The sequence below is a fragment of the Pteropus alecto genome, unplaced genomic scaffold, assembly GCF_000325575.1.
Source record: "Pteropus alecto unplaced genomic scaffold, ASM32557v1 scaffold105, whole genome shotgun sequence".
In the NCBI taxonomy this organism is placed as follows: Eukaryota; Metazoa; Chordata; class Mammalia; order Chiroptera; family Pteropodidae; genus Pteropus; species Pteropus alecto.
This window is the reverse complement of record NW_006436294.1, coordinates 6,288,783-6,304,700: the sequence shown is the minus strand read 5'-3', so window position 1 is coordinate 6,304,700 and position 15,918 is coordinate 6,288,783. Positions and strand designations below refer to the sequence as shown.

Here is a 15,918-nt window from a genome sequence, read left to right as displayed (position 1 = left end):
AATGTTATCTTACACCTTTTCGGCATCACGATTGTTTCTCAGGGGAGAGTTCCCTCATTGGAGGGGTGTTGATTTTGTCTTCTGATTTTTTTTTTTTGCAATTACTCTGTTAATTGTGTCCCTGTTCGTGTAAAACACTGCTGGAATGTTTAATAGGATTTCAAGGTCAATGGCACCCTCTTCTGTCGGCATAGCGAAGTCCAGAGAACTCAGTAGATGTTGTGGTTTGGCGGTAGGTGAGAGGGCCATGTGTCCTCCAGGATTCTGGATTCTCCTTTCTCTCTTGGGCCATAACTTACTCCCTTTTGTGTCTCTCTCCTTCACCAGTTAATTTCCGAAAGCGTGCTCCTTTCTCTCTTTCCCCGTTTTTTTCTTCCCAAATCTGTACCTCTTAAAGGCTGCCTTTCAAGTCGAACGAGCTGTTCAGTCTCTTTCCTGTTATTACCAGCCACCGCCTCGTGGCGGCGCAGGCATGGGCGGGCGTGTCGGAGGTGGCGGGCTGGGCTTGGCATTTTTCCTGTTCGCCCGTGGTAATGTCGAAGGTCGAGTGCTCTCTGAGGTCACAGTTTTTGTGTCGTTTTACTTCTTCTTTTTTTTTTTTTTTTTTTGCTCCGTGTTGTTTTTCAAAGAGATTTCAAGAAGTGAGGACCCAGCCACGTGCGATGGTCTTCAGCGGCCCAGAAGTCTATCCTCGAGTTTTATCTGCGTTGGGATTTATATCTGATTTCCTCGGCTCTGGGAGAAGCACATTTTTCACATCTCGGCGTCTCTGGAAACGGACTGCATGTGACATTGATGGCGCCTCACACCTAGATTTATGGAGCTTCTCGGTCACCTGGGAGCACTTATCAGCCTGAGAACATTTCAGACTTAAACTCTCTGCTCGAGCTCCTTGGGGCCACACGGGTGGTGTGAATCAGACCCCAAAACAGATTTTGTGTTTCCAAACCACAGGAGAGCTGTCTCCTTCCACCAGTGCGCAGCTGAGTCATGCAGCTTTCCCGGCTGTTTCTTTCTGCACAGCGAGCGTTTGTCTCGTTCCGTTTTATCGCGTTGACCGTGTACAGGCAGCCTCGGGGGCGCAGCTCTACGATGGGCCTTCGCTCCCATCTTGGCTAAGTGTCCTTTTTTAGGAGAAGATGGAATAATGTGCTGCGTCCTAAGTACTGCGGCGTGCACGGAACTGTGCGGTCCGGACCCTTCCAGCTTTCCTTCGTTATCTGGCCTCTTCCCCTCTCATTCTGTGTTTAGGTTCCATCCTAGCATGTCACGTATACTTGGAGGAAGGCTGTCCCCTCAGGTCTGTGCCCATGTCCCTTTCTTAGTGAAAGCTTCCCCGACTGCCCTACTTAACATCGATGACACCCTGATACACCCTCCTGCTGGCTCCTCCCCTCCCCGACTTATGCACACACCGCTGTTTGCCACACGTGTCAAACCTTCAGGGGTCATTCCCACCTGGTCACTGGCTCTGTCATTCCGGGTCCTCTGGAAGGGGGCCTGCATGTGATAGTTCTCAGCACATAACATGTCGGCTGAGTAACAGATGCCCACAGGGAGCAAAATAGAAACGTTGGCCCTCTGGGCACCCTTGGTCCTGGAGAATCATCTCACTGAGGCATCTCGAGGCAGGCTTTGCCCCCAGAGAGGCGAAGCGACTTGCCTGAGATCACACAGCCAGCAGGGGGCAGAGGCCCCGTTCCGACTCCGAAGGCCCCGTTCTTTCATGTGGGCAGTGCCCACGCTTGGGAGAGTCCCAGAGTCCTCTGAGCTGTGTGCCCACCCAGTCCGGGGTCGGATGGGGCTTCCCCAAGGCTCAGGGGCAGACCCCTTGGATCTGTCTTAAAGCCAGGGGCTCATCCAGTCCCCCAGCTATGGCCCCCTAGCCCCTACCATCATTCTAGTGAACCTCCTGTCCCTCCAGCCCGTGCCACCCGCACTCAGGTCCGAAGACAACCTAGCATAGAAAGCAGAGGGCTGCCAGAGTCGCCTGCATCTTGGGGAGCAGCGCCCCCTGCCCGCCCAGTTCCCACAGGGCCATGCTCTTGGAACAGGCGGAAAGGCCATAGGCCCAGGCAGGCTGGTCCAGTGCCAGCTCCCCAGTTAGAGGCAGAGCTCCGATCAGGGCACACCCTCTCTCTCTCTCTCCGGTCCTGTCTTTCCATCTGCAAAATGGCCACAAAGACACTGCAAAGCTCTGCACACCCCAGGGATGGGCCCTGACTTGACTCGGGCTGGGCTCAGCGGGGCTGGACCTCATCAACCCAAGCCTGGGAAACAGTAGCCCTGGCGGGCTTCCAGGAGGAAGGGGCTCAGTGGGAGTAGGCCGCAAGTAAGAATACTACAAGCACAAGGAGTGATCGCATATGCGAAGGCCCAGAGGAAGGAGAGGAGAGAGGCGGGCAGGGGCTAGAGGTCAGAGGGCAGGGGTCAGAGGCTGACGGCTTTGAATGCCCACTGGGCATGTCCCGCCAGTACCTGGGAGCCACTGAAGGTGACCAAGTTGGAGTCTGCAGTTGGGTGAGAAGGGCCTAAAAGGAGAGATGCAGGAACAGGGGTCGGGCAGCTGGCCCGGTCTCCTGTCTCCCCCCAGCCACGTACACTGCTGTGCCACCCGCCCCTTGTGTCCCCACCCGCGGTTGCCCTGATCCACCCCTCAGCCTCCCGCCCTGCCCAGTTCTGGCTCGGGACCCAGCCTGGCCCCTCCCTGGGCCCTGGTCACAGTGGGGCACTGGTGTGGCTGAGCCCTCACAGCCCCTCTCTGCCCACAGCCATGCCTCCCAGCTGTGGAGGGCCCTGGGGGCCGAGCAGCCTGTGAGCCGCCTGGTGCTGGCGATGCTCTTGGCCTGGCTGCAGGAGCGGCCTCTGCCCATCGGCGCTAGCGACAGCAGCCCCCAGCCCAAGGAGAAGACCTACCTGCGTTCACTGGCCGTGAGTCTCTGCCGCCTCCCCAGATGCCCTTCCCCGCTGCCACTGGTCCGAAGCCACTTCACGTGGGCATTCAGATGCCAGTGGTGTCTGGGTGCCCATTGTGTGCCAGGCCCTGGGGAGGGGGGAGACCAGCCCAGCCTGGAGGAGGAGTCCTCAGAGGCCACCCAGCTAGGGGCTGACCACACGGGCCCCAGCTCCCACTTCCTGGCCAAGGGCGCTGGACCACGCCAGAGCCTGGTTCCCCTCTGTGAAGCGGGACAGTGGTGGTCCCACAGGGCTGGGCAGGGCACTCGGGCAGGTGGTATGGACCTGGGACTCAGGACGGCAGTGTGGGCGGCCTTGGAGCAGGAGGACTTCGGGTCCGGTCCAGGCCAAGAGCAAGGGTGGGGAGAGAATGCCCTGCACGGGGTTCTGGGGGTACAGGTCCTGCTGGAGCCCTGGGGGCTGCCTCCCGCAGCCACCGCCCCCCCGTGGGAGCCTACCTGCCCCCACTTCCCCCACAAGCCCAGGCCTCGCCCCTAACACAGCCACAGCTGTCTCTCTCGGGCTCCCTCGGCCGACTCGGAGGGGTGGCAGCTGTTCCCAGTCATAGTTTTCTCCAGGCTGAGAGCCCCCTCTCCAGGAGGCCCCTAGGCACGCGGCTGCCTGCCGCGGAGGTGTGGGACAGCCGAACACGGTGGCAGAGGAAAGTCCCGCCCCGCGCCCAGACCTGGCCTCCGTCGGCCCTTCTTGCTGATACCCCCAGCCCGGGGCTGATGCCAGCCCCCGTGCCAGCAACGTGGGGTCAGCAGGGTGGCCTACCCCGTGACCTGCCGTGCCCAAGTCCCCGCCTTCCCCTTCTCGTCACTGCCCAGTGCTGTCCCCCACCCTGAGGACTTTGTGACCGAATACCCCTTCAGGCCTCGGATGCAAGTACCAGTGTGAATGGACAGAGCCAGGCCCGGGGGAGGGAGGGGCGTCTCCGGGACTTGGCCCTGGTCCCGGAGGCTGTGAGCAGGGAGGGGGAGGCGCGGCCGACACAGGCTTTGCTGGACGGCTGGTCAGTGGGCCTGGCCCCCAGGCTGCAGGGCTCGAGGGCCTCAGCATCCCCTGCCACCCCAACAGGCCATGAACACGCTGCACGAGCTGCAGTTCGCCCGAGAGTTCAAGGAGGCCGTGCAGGAGGCCTACCCCCAGCTGCTGCTGGCCCTCCTCACCCAGATCCTCTACGTCCTGGAGCTGAACCTGCCCGCGGGTCCCCGGGTGGGCCAGGAGGCCCAGGGGGCGGCCGCGCCCAGCCCCCAGAGGTAAGGCCGCACCCTGGAAGCCGCTTCCTAGGGCTGAGTAACTAAGCACCACTCTCCAGCAGCTTAAGGCAACGCACACTTACGCTCTCACAGTTCCAGAGACGAGGAGTCCCAGGTCAAGGTGGCCTCAGGGCCGTGCTCCCCGTGCAACCCGTGGGGGTGGACCCTGCCTGCCCCCTCCAGCTTCTGGGGGCTCCCGGCCATCCCCGGTGTTCCCCAGCTTGTACACGCATCAGTCCAGCCTCTGCCTCCGTGGCCACGGCTCCCGGCCATCCCCGGTGTTCCCCAGCTTGTACGTGCATCAGTCCAGCCTCTGCCTCCGTGGCCACGTGGCCTTCTCCCTGTGTGTCCTCACGTCAGCGTCCCTCTTCTTACAATGACACCACGAGGGTTTAGGCCCCCCCAGTGGCCTCGCCCTAACTAGATTCCCTCTCCAAAGACCCTATTTCCCAATGACACCCCATCCCCAGAGACCGGGGATTAGGGCACGTGATGCTGCCTTCCCAGGGACGAGGGTCAGGCCTTCGACATAGCTTTTTGGGGGACTCGAGTCAACCCCCCAAACCCTATCTGTGGCCAGCGCGGCAGCGAAAAGCACTGAGAGCAGGTGCGTGTCCCAAAGGCGCTGGGCAGCAGAGACTCGACCGGCACACGGGGACGCCATGGGACAGCTCCTGCCCCGTGTGCCACGCCTTCCCTGAGGGCAGCCCTTACGGGGGCTCTGAGATGGATGTGTCCTCCACGAAGCCAGAGGCTTCGCCTGGGCCCCACGGGACGTCCGTGTGTCGCTGGGCACAGCAGGGGCATCCACCTGGCCACTGCCAAGCCCCTGAGGCAGATGCCTTTCCGGTCTCCCGCGCACTCCACTGGACCCCAGTACATTTTTGTGCTGATGTCATGGGCGGTCGCCGGCCTCCGCCCGTGTGACGGCATGGACGAGACCTGCGTGGGAGGGTCACGTACCACCGCCGACGGTGGCGGTTCAGGCTGGCAGCCCCGTCTTCGCTCTGCACCAGGCCTGTCTTGAGAAATCCAGTGAGCGGGTCTTGCAGACCGCGGGGGCCTAGCTCCTTCCATTTGTTTGTATTATGATGTGCTTCACGCAATTTGTCAGTTTTAACAGCTTTCCCCAAGGCGCGCCACCGAAAAGAAATGTCGCTTTTCATATTATTTCCGAATTCGAATGTGCATAAAGTTTCGTTTTTATTCAAATCAACCGTGCAAAATGCATGAATCTTCCCTAATAAGCTAATAAAACGTCCTCCTCCCAGAACGGAGGAGGGTAAGAAATAGATGCCACGGTCCCTCTGCTTCTGCCACCTGATGCAGGCAGGCCGCCCCACGCCCCCCACTCCCACCCACCCCGCACCACAGTCCTGAGAATGCCCCAGTCAGCCGGACGCTGTCTTTCTGGAAGCTCCGGTGTGGCTGCAGGACAGGCGATTGTGGAACCAGGAGCTCCCCGGCATCATTACGGAACAAAATGCCTCTCTGCCCCAGAGTCCCCTTCTCCTGGAACCGTCATCACTGTGGCTGAGACCAGTGACCTGGGAAAGGCTGCTCGTTTTAGTGGCATGGCTTGGGGCGAGATGACAGACCAGCTGGCACTTGAGTTGGCACCACTGGGGACGTTCACGGTGTGGCGTTCCATCCTTTGACACTTGGTTTTGCAAATCTCAGAACGTGCCCGGTCAGCGCTGACAGCCTCCTTCCGGGCAGTGCAGGGGTGGGGAGGGCACAGAGAGGGGCTAGCCCTGCTCTTCCCGGGCCTGCATTCCTGGGCCCTCCGCCCGTGTCTTCCTACAGGGCCTTTGGCAGCCCCCGGCCTGTGGCCACGACATGGGGTGCGGGGGGTTCGGGTTCCACTCCACTTCGGCCGTCCCAGGCCAGGCCGTGGGACGACGACAGGACACATAACCTGCCCGGGCTGCTTCGTCCTCTCCCGGGGGTGTGGCAGTAGAGGGTCTCTGGGCCACCGCAGGGGAGTCTCCTGGAGGGGCACCTGACCGAGCCGCCACGCGTGACGCGGGCACTCTCTCTGGCACAGCGCGTGGCGGTGGGGCCGGGCTTCTCCGTGACCTCTGAGGGCGGAGGGCTGTCAGATGCCGCAGAGGGACCCTTCTCCGGGCTCCCGTGATGCCAGCCACACCCCGCTCGCCGCCTCTTACCCCTCGTCCTGCCTGCTCTGTACTCTTACCCGACATTTAAAGGACACTGTCCCACGAGGCTCAGCCAGGACCCTGTCCACACCGTGACTCGGGAAACGCAACCGTTTCTGTTACAAGGAAGGGACTGACCTGGGTGGCAGGGCACCCTCCCGGGGCCAGGACTGGCCCCCGACCTGCTCTGCTCCTCGACAGCACGTCCCTGGAGGCACTGAAGAGCCTGCTGTCCACCACGGGGCACTGGCAGGACTTTGCTCACCTGGAGCTGCGGGGCTCCTGGGACCTCTTCACCACCATCCACACCTACCCGCAGGGCGTGGGCCTCCTCGCCAGGTAGGGCGGGGCCAGGCAGGGGCGGGACCGGGAGGGGCGGGGCCAGGCAGGGGCGGGGCTTGCTCCAGAGGCTGGGTGTATGGGCTACCCTGAGTCACAGGGACAGGGATGCAGGTGTCTCCCCCAGGCTCTACCAGCCCGAGGCCACCTAGAGGACAAGGGCTGTGCCTGCTCTTCTGTCTCCCGTGTGCGCCCCAGGCCTGGCACCCAGTGGGTGCAGAGGGAGCGAGACCTTGCTCTAAGAGATGGTGCCACGCGCACTTGGTGATGCCTCCAGCCACCTAGTCCCAGCAGGGTGGGTGGTGCCTGGAGGGCGGGCACAGGGCTTTCCTGCCAGCCGGGCCCTGACCCGCCCTTGGCCCCGCGCCCCAGGGCCATGGTGCATAACCGCTGTCGGCAGATCGAGGCAGTGACCCGCCAGCTGCTGCCCGCCCTGCAGAGCCAGGAGGTGCGAGCGAGGAAGGTGGCCATGCTCATCCTCAACGAGGTAGGGCGGGGTGGGGCAGGGCAGGGGGCCCCTCGGAGCCCACCTGAACCCCTTCTCCAGCTGCCTCAGCGCCCCATCAGGACCCACCCACACCAGGATCTCAGCCTGACCCCTCCACCCCTCCTCCCCACCCCAGGGCTCCTGGCTGGGTCTCCCACCTCTCGGCCCCCACAGCCCCTCCCTGCCGGCCCGTGGCCTGCGGGACTAAGGATGCTGGCTGTAGGTCAGGCTCCCCTGGCTGCATCTCAGCCCTTCCTCCCTCCCACCCCTGACCGTGAGGCTGGAAGGCCGTGGCAGGAGCAGGCAGGAGCAGGCGGGCCTTGCCGCCATGTGCATGGGGCAGGGGTCGGGGACCTGTGTCATTTCCATAATGAACATCATAGGGACAAACCCAGACCCAAGCCTGGTGCCGCCCCCAGGCCACCAGCAGGAAGGTCTGGGCCACCCACCACGGGCCTCTGTCCCAAGGGGCCCCAAGAGCCAGGCCGATGATGGACTTTGGCCCCAGCCTTGCTGTGTAGTCTCAGGCAAGACCCTTTCCACCTCTGAGCCTCGGTTTCCCCAGCCGTACACTGAAGGGTCAAACCAGCTTGGAGGTGGGTTTCCAATACTAAGATACCCAGAGGGTGCTGGCCAACCACCCCCCACCCCAGAACTCCTGCCAGCCCCGCTCCTGCGAGAGGGTGCCAGGCTGACCTGCCTGCCCCTGGGGTCACCCAGTTCCTCTACAGCCCCGACCTCCTGGGCGTGCTCCCAGAGCAGGCCGCCCTGACCGTGCTGGCGCGGAGCCTGAGGGACCGCAGCCCCGAGGTCCGAGTGCTGGGCCTACAGGGCCTGGGGAACATCCTCTTCCACCCGGAGAAGGTAAGGGGGGGCCCCACGGCAGGCGCACAAATGGCTGGGGCTCGCGGTGCAGACGAGGCCCACTCTGTCCCTTCCAGCCCTGTGGCTGGGGACACACACTCTCTGGGCCTCAGTTTCCTATCTGTAGAATGGGGCTGGGCAACCTCTCGACAGGGCTGCGGGACAGGTGACGACCTCTGCCGCCATCTCCTCCGTGCCCCAGAAAGGGACAGATGTGGGTGCAGACCACCGGGTGCCTAGGAGGAGCCCGCTGGGCGGCACCCCACAGCTGGCCCACAGAGGACACCTCCCCCAAGAATCATAGGGAAGGGTCCGCTGACCGCTGCTGGCCCCTCATCTCCATTCCCTTCCGAGTGCACCCGGTGCCGTGACAGCCCACAGCCCACAGGCCACAGCTGGGGGCAGCAGCAGGGGAGGCGGCGGGCCCCTCGGGCCCTGGAACTGCCGTCAGCCCCGTGGCGGGTCCCAGGGTCTGCGGGACGGCTCACTGCCCAGGTGCTGCACCTGCAGGCCACCCCATCCAGTCCACTCTGCAGCACCCACCAGCTCTCCGGCCTCAGTGTCCATACCTGTGAAATGGGTGGGGGGAATGCTAGTTCCCGCCTCATGTGGTAGGCTGGGGAAGGGGTCGGCTCCCAAGTGGGCTGTGGGCCTGCAGCCTCGGCAGGCCACCGGGCTGAGGGAGGGTCCACCGTCACCGCCCAGACACAGAGAGGCACCCTCTGCCAGGACGCACGAACACACGGCCCCCTGGATGTCTCCCCTCACTGGTCTGCAGCTCCCAGCCGCCTGCGTCCACCATCAAACGAATCGCACTGGCCGGGGCACGTGTGTTCGCAGGCCAGAGCGTAGCTACGCGCAGAAGACCCAAGCTAATCACCGCAGCCTAAACGGGACAGAAGCGAGCTCCTCTCCCACCACGGGCCGTCCCGCCCGGCAGTCACGGGGGACAGGCTCCCCCTCCTCCATTTCGCCCACCCTGGGTGCCGCCCTCGCCTGCCGGAAGGGCCTGGGCGCACCCCACAGCCTGTGCTGGCTTCTGCTCCAGTCCCATTGGCCAAGGGGTCACGCCTGTGTGCACGGAGGCTGGGAGATGCATCTCTTTCTGGGCCCCCTGCACCTGGCTACAGGAGGGGTCGTCCTGCTGAGGAAGCGGGGTGCTGTCCAGGGGCCGGTGCTGCCCCTGAGGGAGGGGTCCGCACAGCCAGTCCATAGTCTCTGCTCCCCACTGTCAAGCGACAAGCACGTTGACGGCCCGGACACTGTTTCCGGGAATGGTGCTGGAAAGCGCATCGTGCTTCATGAAGACGCTGTCAGCGTGATGCACGCGTGTGACCGACACACTCGACCAAGAGCAAGGCTGACGCAGCCATCGAGCGAGGCGCACGGCGCCCCAGCTGGCAGCCCCCCCCCACCAGCCTGAAGCCACTGTCGTCCTGGTCGCCTGTAACCTCCCCCATCGTCACCCAGTGCCCATCTCACTGGACCGCTCGGCACACGTGCCTGGGTGACCTCCCTGTCCACGGGCCCAGGACACCCCGCCCCATTTTCCTCCCGCACGGCGATGGTGCTTGCTCGCCTGCGCTGGTCTCCCCGCTCCTGGCCGCGAGCGCTGAGTCTCCCCCGGGACCCGGGACGCGCTCCCTCCTGTCCTCTGTCCACACTCGCTCCCGAGCTGGTCTCCCCCTCTGAAGCCGACCGCTGGCCAGTTGCGCCCACCGCTCCATCCCCGCCCCGGACCTGTGCTCCTGCCTTGACTCTAACTGCTGTACGGCTTCTCCTGCAGTCCCCGCACGTCTCGATGGGGACGCCACCCATCTAGCCACTCCAGCCTCAAACCTCGGGGCTGTCCAGGCACCAAAATCCCACCGTGCAGCCAGCAGCCAACCCCTCCTCCCACTCCTCTGCTGCCCCCACTGAAGCCGCCAGCGTTCCTCCTGCAAGGCCACTCGTCGCAACCCTGCCCTGGTCCCTTTCTCCTTGACAACGGTCCTCACTCCGAGCCAGCGGGCTCCCGTGATCCGTCTCCTCTGCCCACAAACAGGGCAGGCGCCCTCCTGCCCGGGGCCTTTGTGCACACCGCTCCCTCCGCTGGAACGCTTCCAGCGTGTCTTTGTAAGAATTCGCTCAGCTGTCACCTCCTCGGTGACACTACTTCTGATCTTACTTACTTAAGGCTTTTCAACAACCACCCGGGCCACCTGCGGCCAGCCCGCCGCCCCGGCTTAACCTTCCGTCACTCCGCACCTCCGACACGCTCCGTGTTGTGTGCGCTGTTTATTTTCTGGTCCTTCCCGTTAGAATTCCATTCTGGGGCCGCGTCCAGGGCTGGCCGCACCCAGTAGGTGCTCAGAAGGTGTGTGTTGCTGTTAAATGATGCACTGGCTGGAAAAGAATTCAATGCTGTAAAACCAACCGGAGCCAGCGTAGGACGCCAACGAAGTCGCCTGAAAGTTGTTGAACATTGTACGACGTCACTGCTTTGCACGCAAGTCGTTGACAAGGGCCCAGATGGCAGGAAGCATCCATCCGCCAACACGCTGCCTCCCGACGGTTCATGAACCCACTACACACACGTGGAACAGACAACATTGGCCCCGAACAGATTCAGGTTTTAAAGTGCTGTAAAAATGGACACGGGTCACTGCGACCTAGGAGGGCTGGAGCCACCACTGGCACACGGAACTCCCGGCGACGTGGGAAGCTGGTGACCCGAGTATGTGCAGCTGACCAGCTTGTGTTGTCCAGCCCCGCCAGCCTCCTCTGACCCGTGGAGAGGCCAGGAAACGGGGGGCAGCGGGGCAGAGTGGAGGAGGAGAGTGGTGGTCCCCGGGACTTGGCGAGGGGCCTCCGGGCCGGCACGGGGACAGGAGAAGGAGGGACCGGGGAACCTGCTGGCGTGGGGTTAATACTGCCTGAAGCCCGGGGAGCCCGGGGCTCAGAGGGGAGAGCGCAGTCCAGAGCACGCAGCCTGGGGGGGGCCCCAGCGGGTAGGGGCCGTGCAGGTGCCCAGGCGGATGGGGGTCTAGGAGGGACAGGGCAGCCGGTCCCCGCGCCCTGTCCCACTGCGGCCACTGCCCCCAGGGAAGCCTGCTGTGCCGACAACTGCCCCCTTTCCTGGACGGCTTCTTCCGGAGCAGCGAGCCGGTGGTGGTGCGCCTCATGGGCACCGTGTCGGACACGCTGCACCGCCTGGGCGTGCACGGTGTGGGCGCCCAGAGCCTCAGCATCGCCATCAACTCCCGCTCCTTCTTTGAGGACGTGAGTGTGCCCCGGGCTGGGGTGGGGCACGCCCTCCTCGAGCCCCACCTGGACCACCCCCCTCAAAGACAGGGAGGACCTGCGAGGCGGGGAGGCGGAGGCCCAGGGGAGCTGCCCGAGTGTGCCCCGCGCGAGTAGACTGGCCCCCGAGAGGCTGCCAGGTAGCACTCAGCCGCCCGCCGCGTGGCTGAGGCAGTCGCAGCGCTGTGTCCAGCCCAGCGGGTCCTCACCTTCCCGCCGGGTCTGAGAGCTCACGGGGACTGTTTCTCCCTCGCTGGAAAACCAGGGGACAAGTCCTGCCCCCAGCTACGCATGTGACACTTGGCCCGTCGGTGTGAGAGAGCAATGATTTAGGTCCTTGAGGGTGACTGGGACCCGCCCCAGGTGCCCTGTCCGAAGTGGGTAACACAGCCCTGCCCTGGGAGCCCGAGCCAGGGAGAAAGCGTCCGGCTGAGGGAGCGGAGCCCATCCCCACATGGGGCATGGGGTCCCAGGTCGGGTGGAGTGGGGACCCCTGGGCAGGTTGGGCTGTGGCTCTGAGCTTCTGCTTTGCAGGAGAGAGACGGGATCCGGGTGGCGGCCATGGCACTATTTGGGGACCTGGTGGCAGCGATGGCCGGCAGGGAGCCGAGGAGCCTGAAGACGCAGGTGCAGCAGAGCATGGTGCCGCTGCTCCTGCACCTGAAGGACCGCTGTCCGGCCGTCGTCACGGTCAGTGCCTGCTGTTGGGCCCTTGCCTTGCTGGGGCCGGGGACCCGCAGGCGGCCAGGGTGGGCAGGCTGCGGGGGGGTCTGCGGCAGCAGCAGGGCTACCCCCGGGGTAGCAGGTTTGGCTCCTATGTAGGCTTCCGTCCTCACAGTCTGCCTGCCTCTCCGCGTCATACCCACACACGCGCACACACGCACGAGCACACGATCTTCGGCCCGCCCCGTGTGCACGCACGGGCAGATGTGCAGCTGTGCCATCTGTGCGGGCAGGACCCAGCCTGTTCTGCTCACTGCGGTGTCCCCAGCGCCTAACATCTGTTGGAGGCTCAGGTTGTTTGTTAAATCTGTTGGAATGTGGATCAAGCCCTACTGTGTGCCAGCCCTACTGTGTGCCAGCCCTACTGTGTGCCAGCCCATGTGCCACTCCCAGACCATTAAGACACAGCTCGGCCTTCCCAGGGTTCCCGGCCACTGGGGAAATGGACAATAAGAGGCCAGTTCCAAGACAAACGGAGAGCCGCCTGCAGTCCAGCCGGGCTGTGGTGCTGCACGGAGCACGGGGCTTCCCCAGGGGCTTCCCCAGGGGCTTCCCCAGGGAGCCAAAGAGCAGGAGTCACGGGGGGTCGCAGTGCAGCCAGGAGAGTCGGGCAGATGGGAAGGAGCTGGGGAGCCCGGGAGGGACAGGCCACGCCAATCAGACCCTTCCCGAAGCCGGCCTGGGGCCTCCCGCTCAGCAGCGCCCCCCCACGCTGTCCCCACAGCAGGCCAAGTTCGCCTACTACCGCTGCGCGGAGCTGCTCCGATGGCGGCTGCGACACACCCTCTTCTGCTCGCTGGCGTGGGAGCGGGGCCTCAGCGCCCGCCACTTCCTCTGGGCCTGCCTGGTGAGGGGCCTGGGGCCAGGGGACACTGGGCTGCAGCTGGGAAGGCGAGGCAGGAGCCGGTCCACGGCCTCTGCAGGGCCCGTCCCCCTGGCCGCAGCGTGTGACAGGCATGCTGTCCTCCGGCCAGATGTCCAGCAGCCAGGAGGAGTTCAGCATCCACTTCGCACAGGCCCTCAGCTGCCTGCACAGCTGCCACCACCACATCAAGACCTGGGCAGCACTCTTCATAGGTGACCGGGGGTGACTGGGGATGGTGGGACTTGGGAACCCCCCGGGCCTGCCCCCGAGCACCCTGACCCTCCCTGGCCCTGGCCCACCCACCTGGCACCTGCCACACCGCTGCATCTGGAGCTCGGGGCCCACTTGCAAGAGAAGAAAAGTGATGGGTGAGGGGTCCTTGGAGGAGCACAGTGGGTCTGAGCCCCGAGAAGGAGACAGGCCCTGTCCCGTGGCCAGCGTGCCCCTCCGTCTGTCGCACAGGTTACACCCTCTGCTACCACACCCGGGCCGCGTCCCAGACACTAAATGACTCGGACACAAAGCTGCTGTTGAGAAGTAAGCAGCTCACCCCCACCCCACCCCCTGTGAGGGGGCTCACCCACTCTGCCTGGAGCTTAATTAAGTCCGGCTCTGGGAGGGCTCCCAGGCGTGAGGGGCCGGGGGTGGGCGGCTTGGGGACAGGAAGCACTGCCACCCCCACCTTCCCACCCCTTCCCCTGGGCCCGGAAGTCGCAGGAAGTGGGGCCCGCCTGTCCTGCCACCCCCACTCGACCTGGGGCTGGAATGAGGGGCTACCCCCAGGGAGTGTGTCCCCCATGCCCCCGCTCCACGCGGATGGCTGCAGGGTCACCCTGACCGGCCCCTCCTCTCCTGGAGCTTTCGAAGATCTCAGAAAAGGCCCGGAGCCCGGCATGCGGGAGTTCGCCACCAGGCAGCTGTCCTTCCTTCAGGAGGTGGTGGCAGACCGAAGTGGCCTCCCGCCATCCCCCCTCAAGTGCCATCTCCCCAACTCTTCCCCAGGGCCCACCGCATGCTCCGCCCCGCCCCGTCTGCACAGAGCTCGGTTGCATAACATTTTTCCATTTGAAAGAAAGATCTAGATTCAACAAAGAATCTTTACACCTTTTGGCTCCCTGCCCACGCTCCTGTGGGCCTCCAGGAAACCAAGGCCAGCCCCGGAGACCCTGGCAGGAAGGACTAGGGGATAGTGCCAGGCCTGGGGTGTGGGACGGGGCAAGCCAGGTCCCCCAGACACAAACTGTCAAGTCTGTGCAGGACCCTGCAAATGACAGCTCCTCCATTAGTGGAGATCAGGCGACTGCACTTGACCGGAGCCCAAGCCACAGCCGGCCACTGTCCTGGGCACCGCAGGGGCAGCCTTGGCCCTGGGGCTCACAGCTGAACGGAGACATTCACCAAGGTGTCCCCATGGCCTCCAGCTCAGAGCTCCGTAGGCACCGAGGGACTGACGCTGAGGAAGGGGCCCCTTAACCGGTCTCCCTCCACCCAGGGGACCCGAAGTCTCCCTCCGCCCTGGCCCCCATCCTCCTGCGTGCAGTCAGGGCTGGCACCTGGGGTGGCAGCAGAACCAGCCAGGGCCAAGCCAGACCTCCCCAGCAGCCTGCCCCTCCTGGAAGAGCTGGGCAGCCTCAGCTGTGTCATCTGTAAAATGCAGTCGGACCCTCTGGAGGCCCCTCGGAGGGCTGGCCAGGTCCAGAGGACGTCCTTCCTGGCAGGGTCCCCGACTCCCTAGGGGCCACTGGGAGACCCACCTGACCTTCAGCCGGTCCTTCCCCCTCAGCCTTGGTTTTCCCACAGTGAAGCGAGCAGCTGGCGGGCCCTGCCTCGCCCCGAGGCTGTCCTCCCAGGGCCCGAGCAGCCGGCTGCCCCTCCAGCAGCCCGTGCTCCCGCCCTCTCTCCCCGCAGCCCACACCGACCCCTCTACACCCCCACCCAGGCCACCGCTTCCCCGAGCACCCCCCACCTCGCCCGCCTCCTCAGGACTAGCTGGCATGCCCCCCACCCCAGCCCCTCATCAGCCCCTGCTAGACAAACTCCTGGCCTGTCTCCCCGCCCACAGACTGTGAGCCCCTTGGGGCAGGGCTGAGGCTGCACAGGGAGGCCCCAAAACTCGGATGGCGGGTTGAAAAATACAGCGCTCTTCACGGAGCACACGCCGTCCACTTATGTCCGCCGACGTGTCCGGGGAAACGGGAAACCACCACCTGCCTGAGCCGACGGTCCCTCCTCCACCAGGAGCCCAGCGCCGGCCGGCCCGTGGCCCCCGTCTCACCTGTCCATCCGTCTCTGGGGGACTGAGGGGGGCCCCGCCTCTTCACAGCGCCCCATCCCAACCACGGACCTCCATGGGCACCTACCCATCTCTCTCTGCTCGAGCTCCTGGCGGGGGTGAGCTCCTTGGGGACCAAGGTGCTCAGGAGGAGAGTCCCTCGGTCCAGCCTGGTGTCGTAGTCTGGGTGGGGGCGCCATCTCCCCTTAAAGGGGGGTCCTTGGTCTCACCCGTCAGCGGCCCCCTGGTGGCCCCTGGGCAGTGGGCAGCCAGGCCGCCTCCTCACTGCCCCATTCACTCTCCCTCCAGAAAGTCTGCTTTAGTCAAAGCTTGGAGCTGGGTGGGTTCTTGGAGCCGACAGTGACTGGACAAGACCCTCAGGAAACCTGAGACTCGGGGGCCCTGAGTTGGCCAGTGGGGAGAGGCCCAAGTCTTGCCGGGAGGGCGGCCGGGCTCCCAGGAGCCGCCTCATTAAGGCCACCAGTGGTGACAGTTCACTGCCAGGCCGGCCACAGCAAGCCAAGTGACAGAGACCGGCCCATGTCTCTGCTGGTGACCCACTCAAGGCCCCCAGCAAGGGACAGCCCACCAGCCACCCCAGGGCCTCCGCCCTTTAAGCAAGAGCTGAATGAGCCCAGGTTGGGGGTCCTGCCCCCAGGGGACAAGAGTCTGCGACGGCCTCACCATGCACCCTGGGCACGAGGTCGCCC

General features: G+C 64.4%; 1 protein-coding gene across 1 annotated transcript in view; it reads left to right on the top strand.

Annotated features, from left to right (window-relative positions):
• The window catches only part of MROH5 (maestro heat like repeat family member 5), a 42,677-nt gene extending 28,006 nt beyond the window's left edge, over positions 1-14,671 (top strand). The window contains exons 20-31 of the mRNA XM_015590208.1: positions 2,772-2,931; positions 4,036-4,217; positions 6,578-6,715; positions 7,088-7,202; positions 7,923-8,066; positions 11,151-11,327; positions 11,883-12,038; positions 12,796-12,918; positions 13,046-13,148; positions 13,399-13,473; positions 13,795-13,871; positions 14,429-14,671. Of these exons, the coding sequence (XP_015445694.1) occupies positions 2,772-2,931; positions 4,036-4,217; positions 6,578-6,715; positions 7,088-7,202; positions 7,923-8,066; positions 11,151-11,327; positions 11,883-12,038; positions 12,796-12,918; positions 13,046-13,148; positions 13,399-13,473; positions 13,795-13,871; positions 14,429-14,671 (1,693 nt within the window). The remainder of the gene's footprint in view (positions 1-2,771; positions 2,932-4,035; positions 4,218-6,577; positions 6,716-7,087; positions 7,203-7,922; positions 8,067-11,150; positions 11,328-11,882; positions 12,039-12,795; positions 12,919-13,045; positions 13,149-13,398; positions 13,474-13,794; positions 13,872-14,428) is intronic.
• The last annotated feature ends 1,247 nt before the right edge of the window (positions 14,672-15,918 follow it).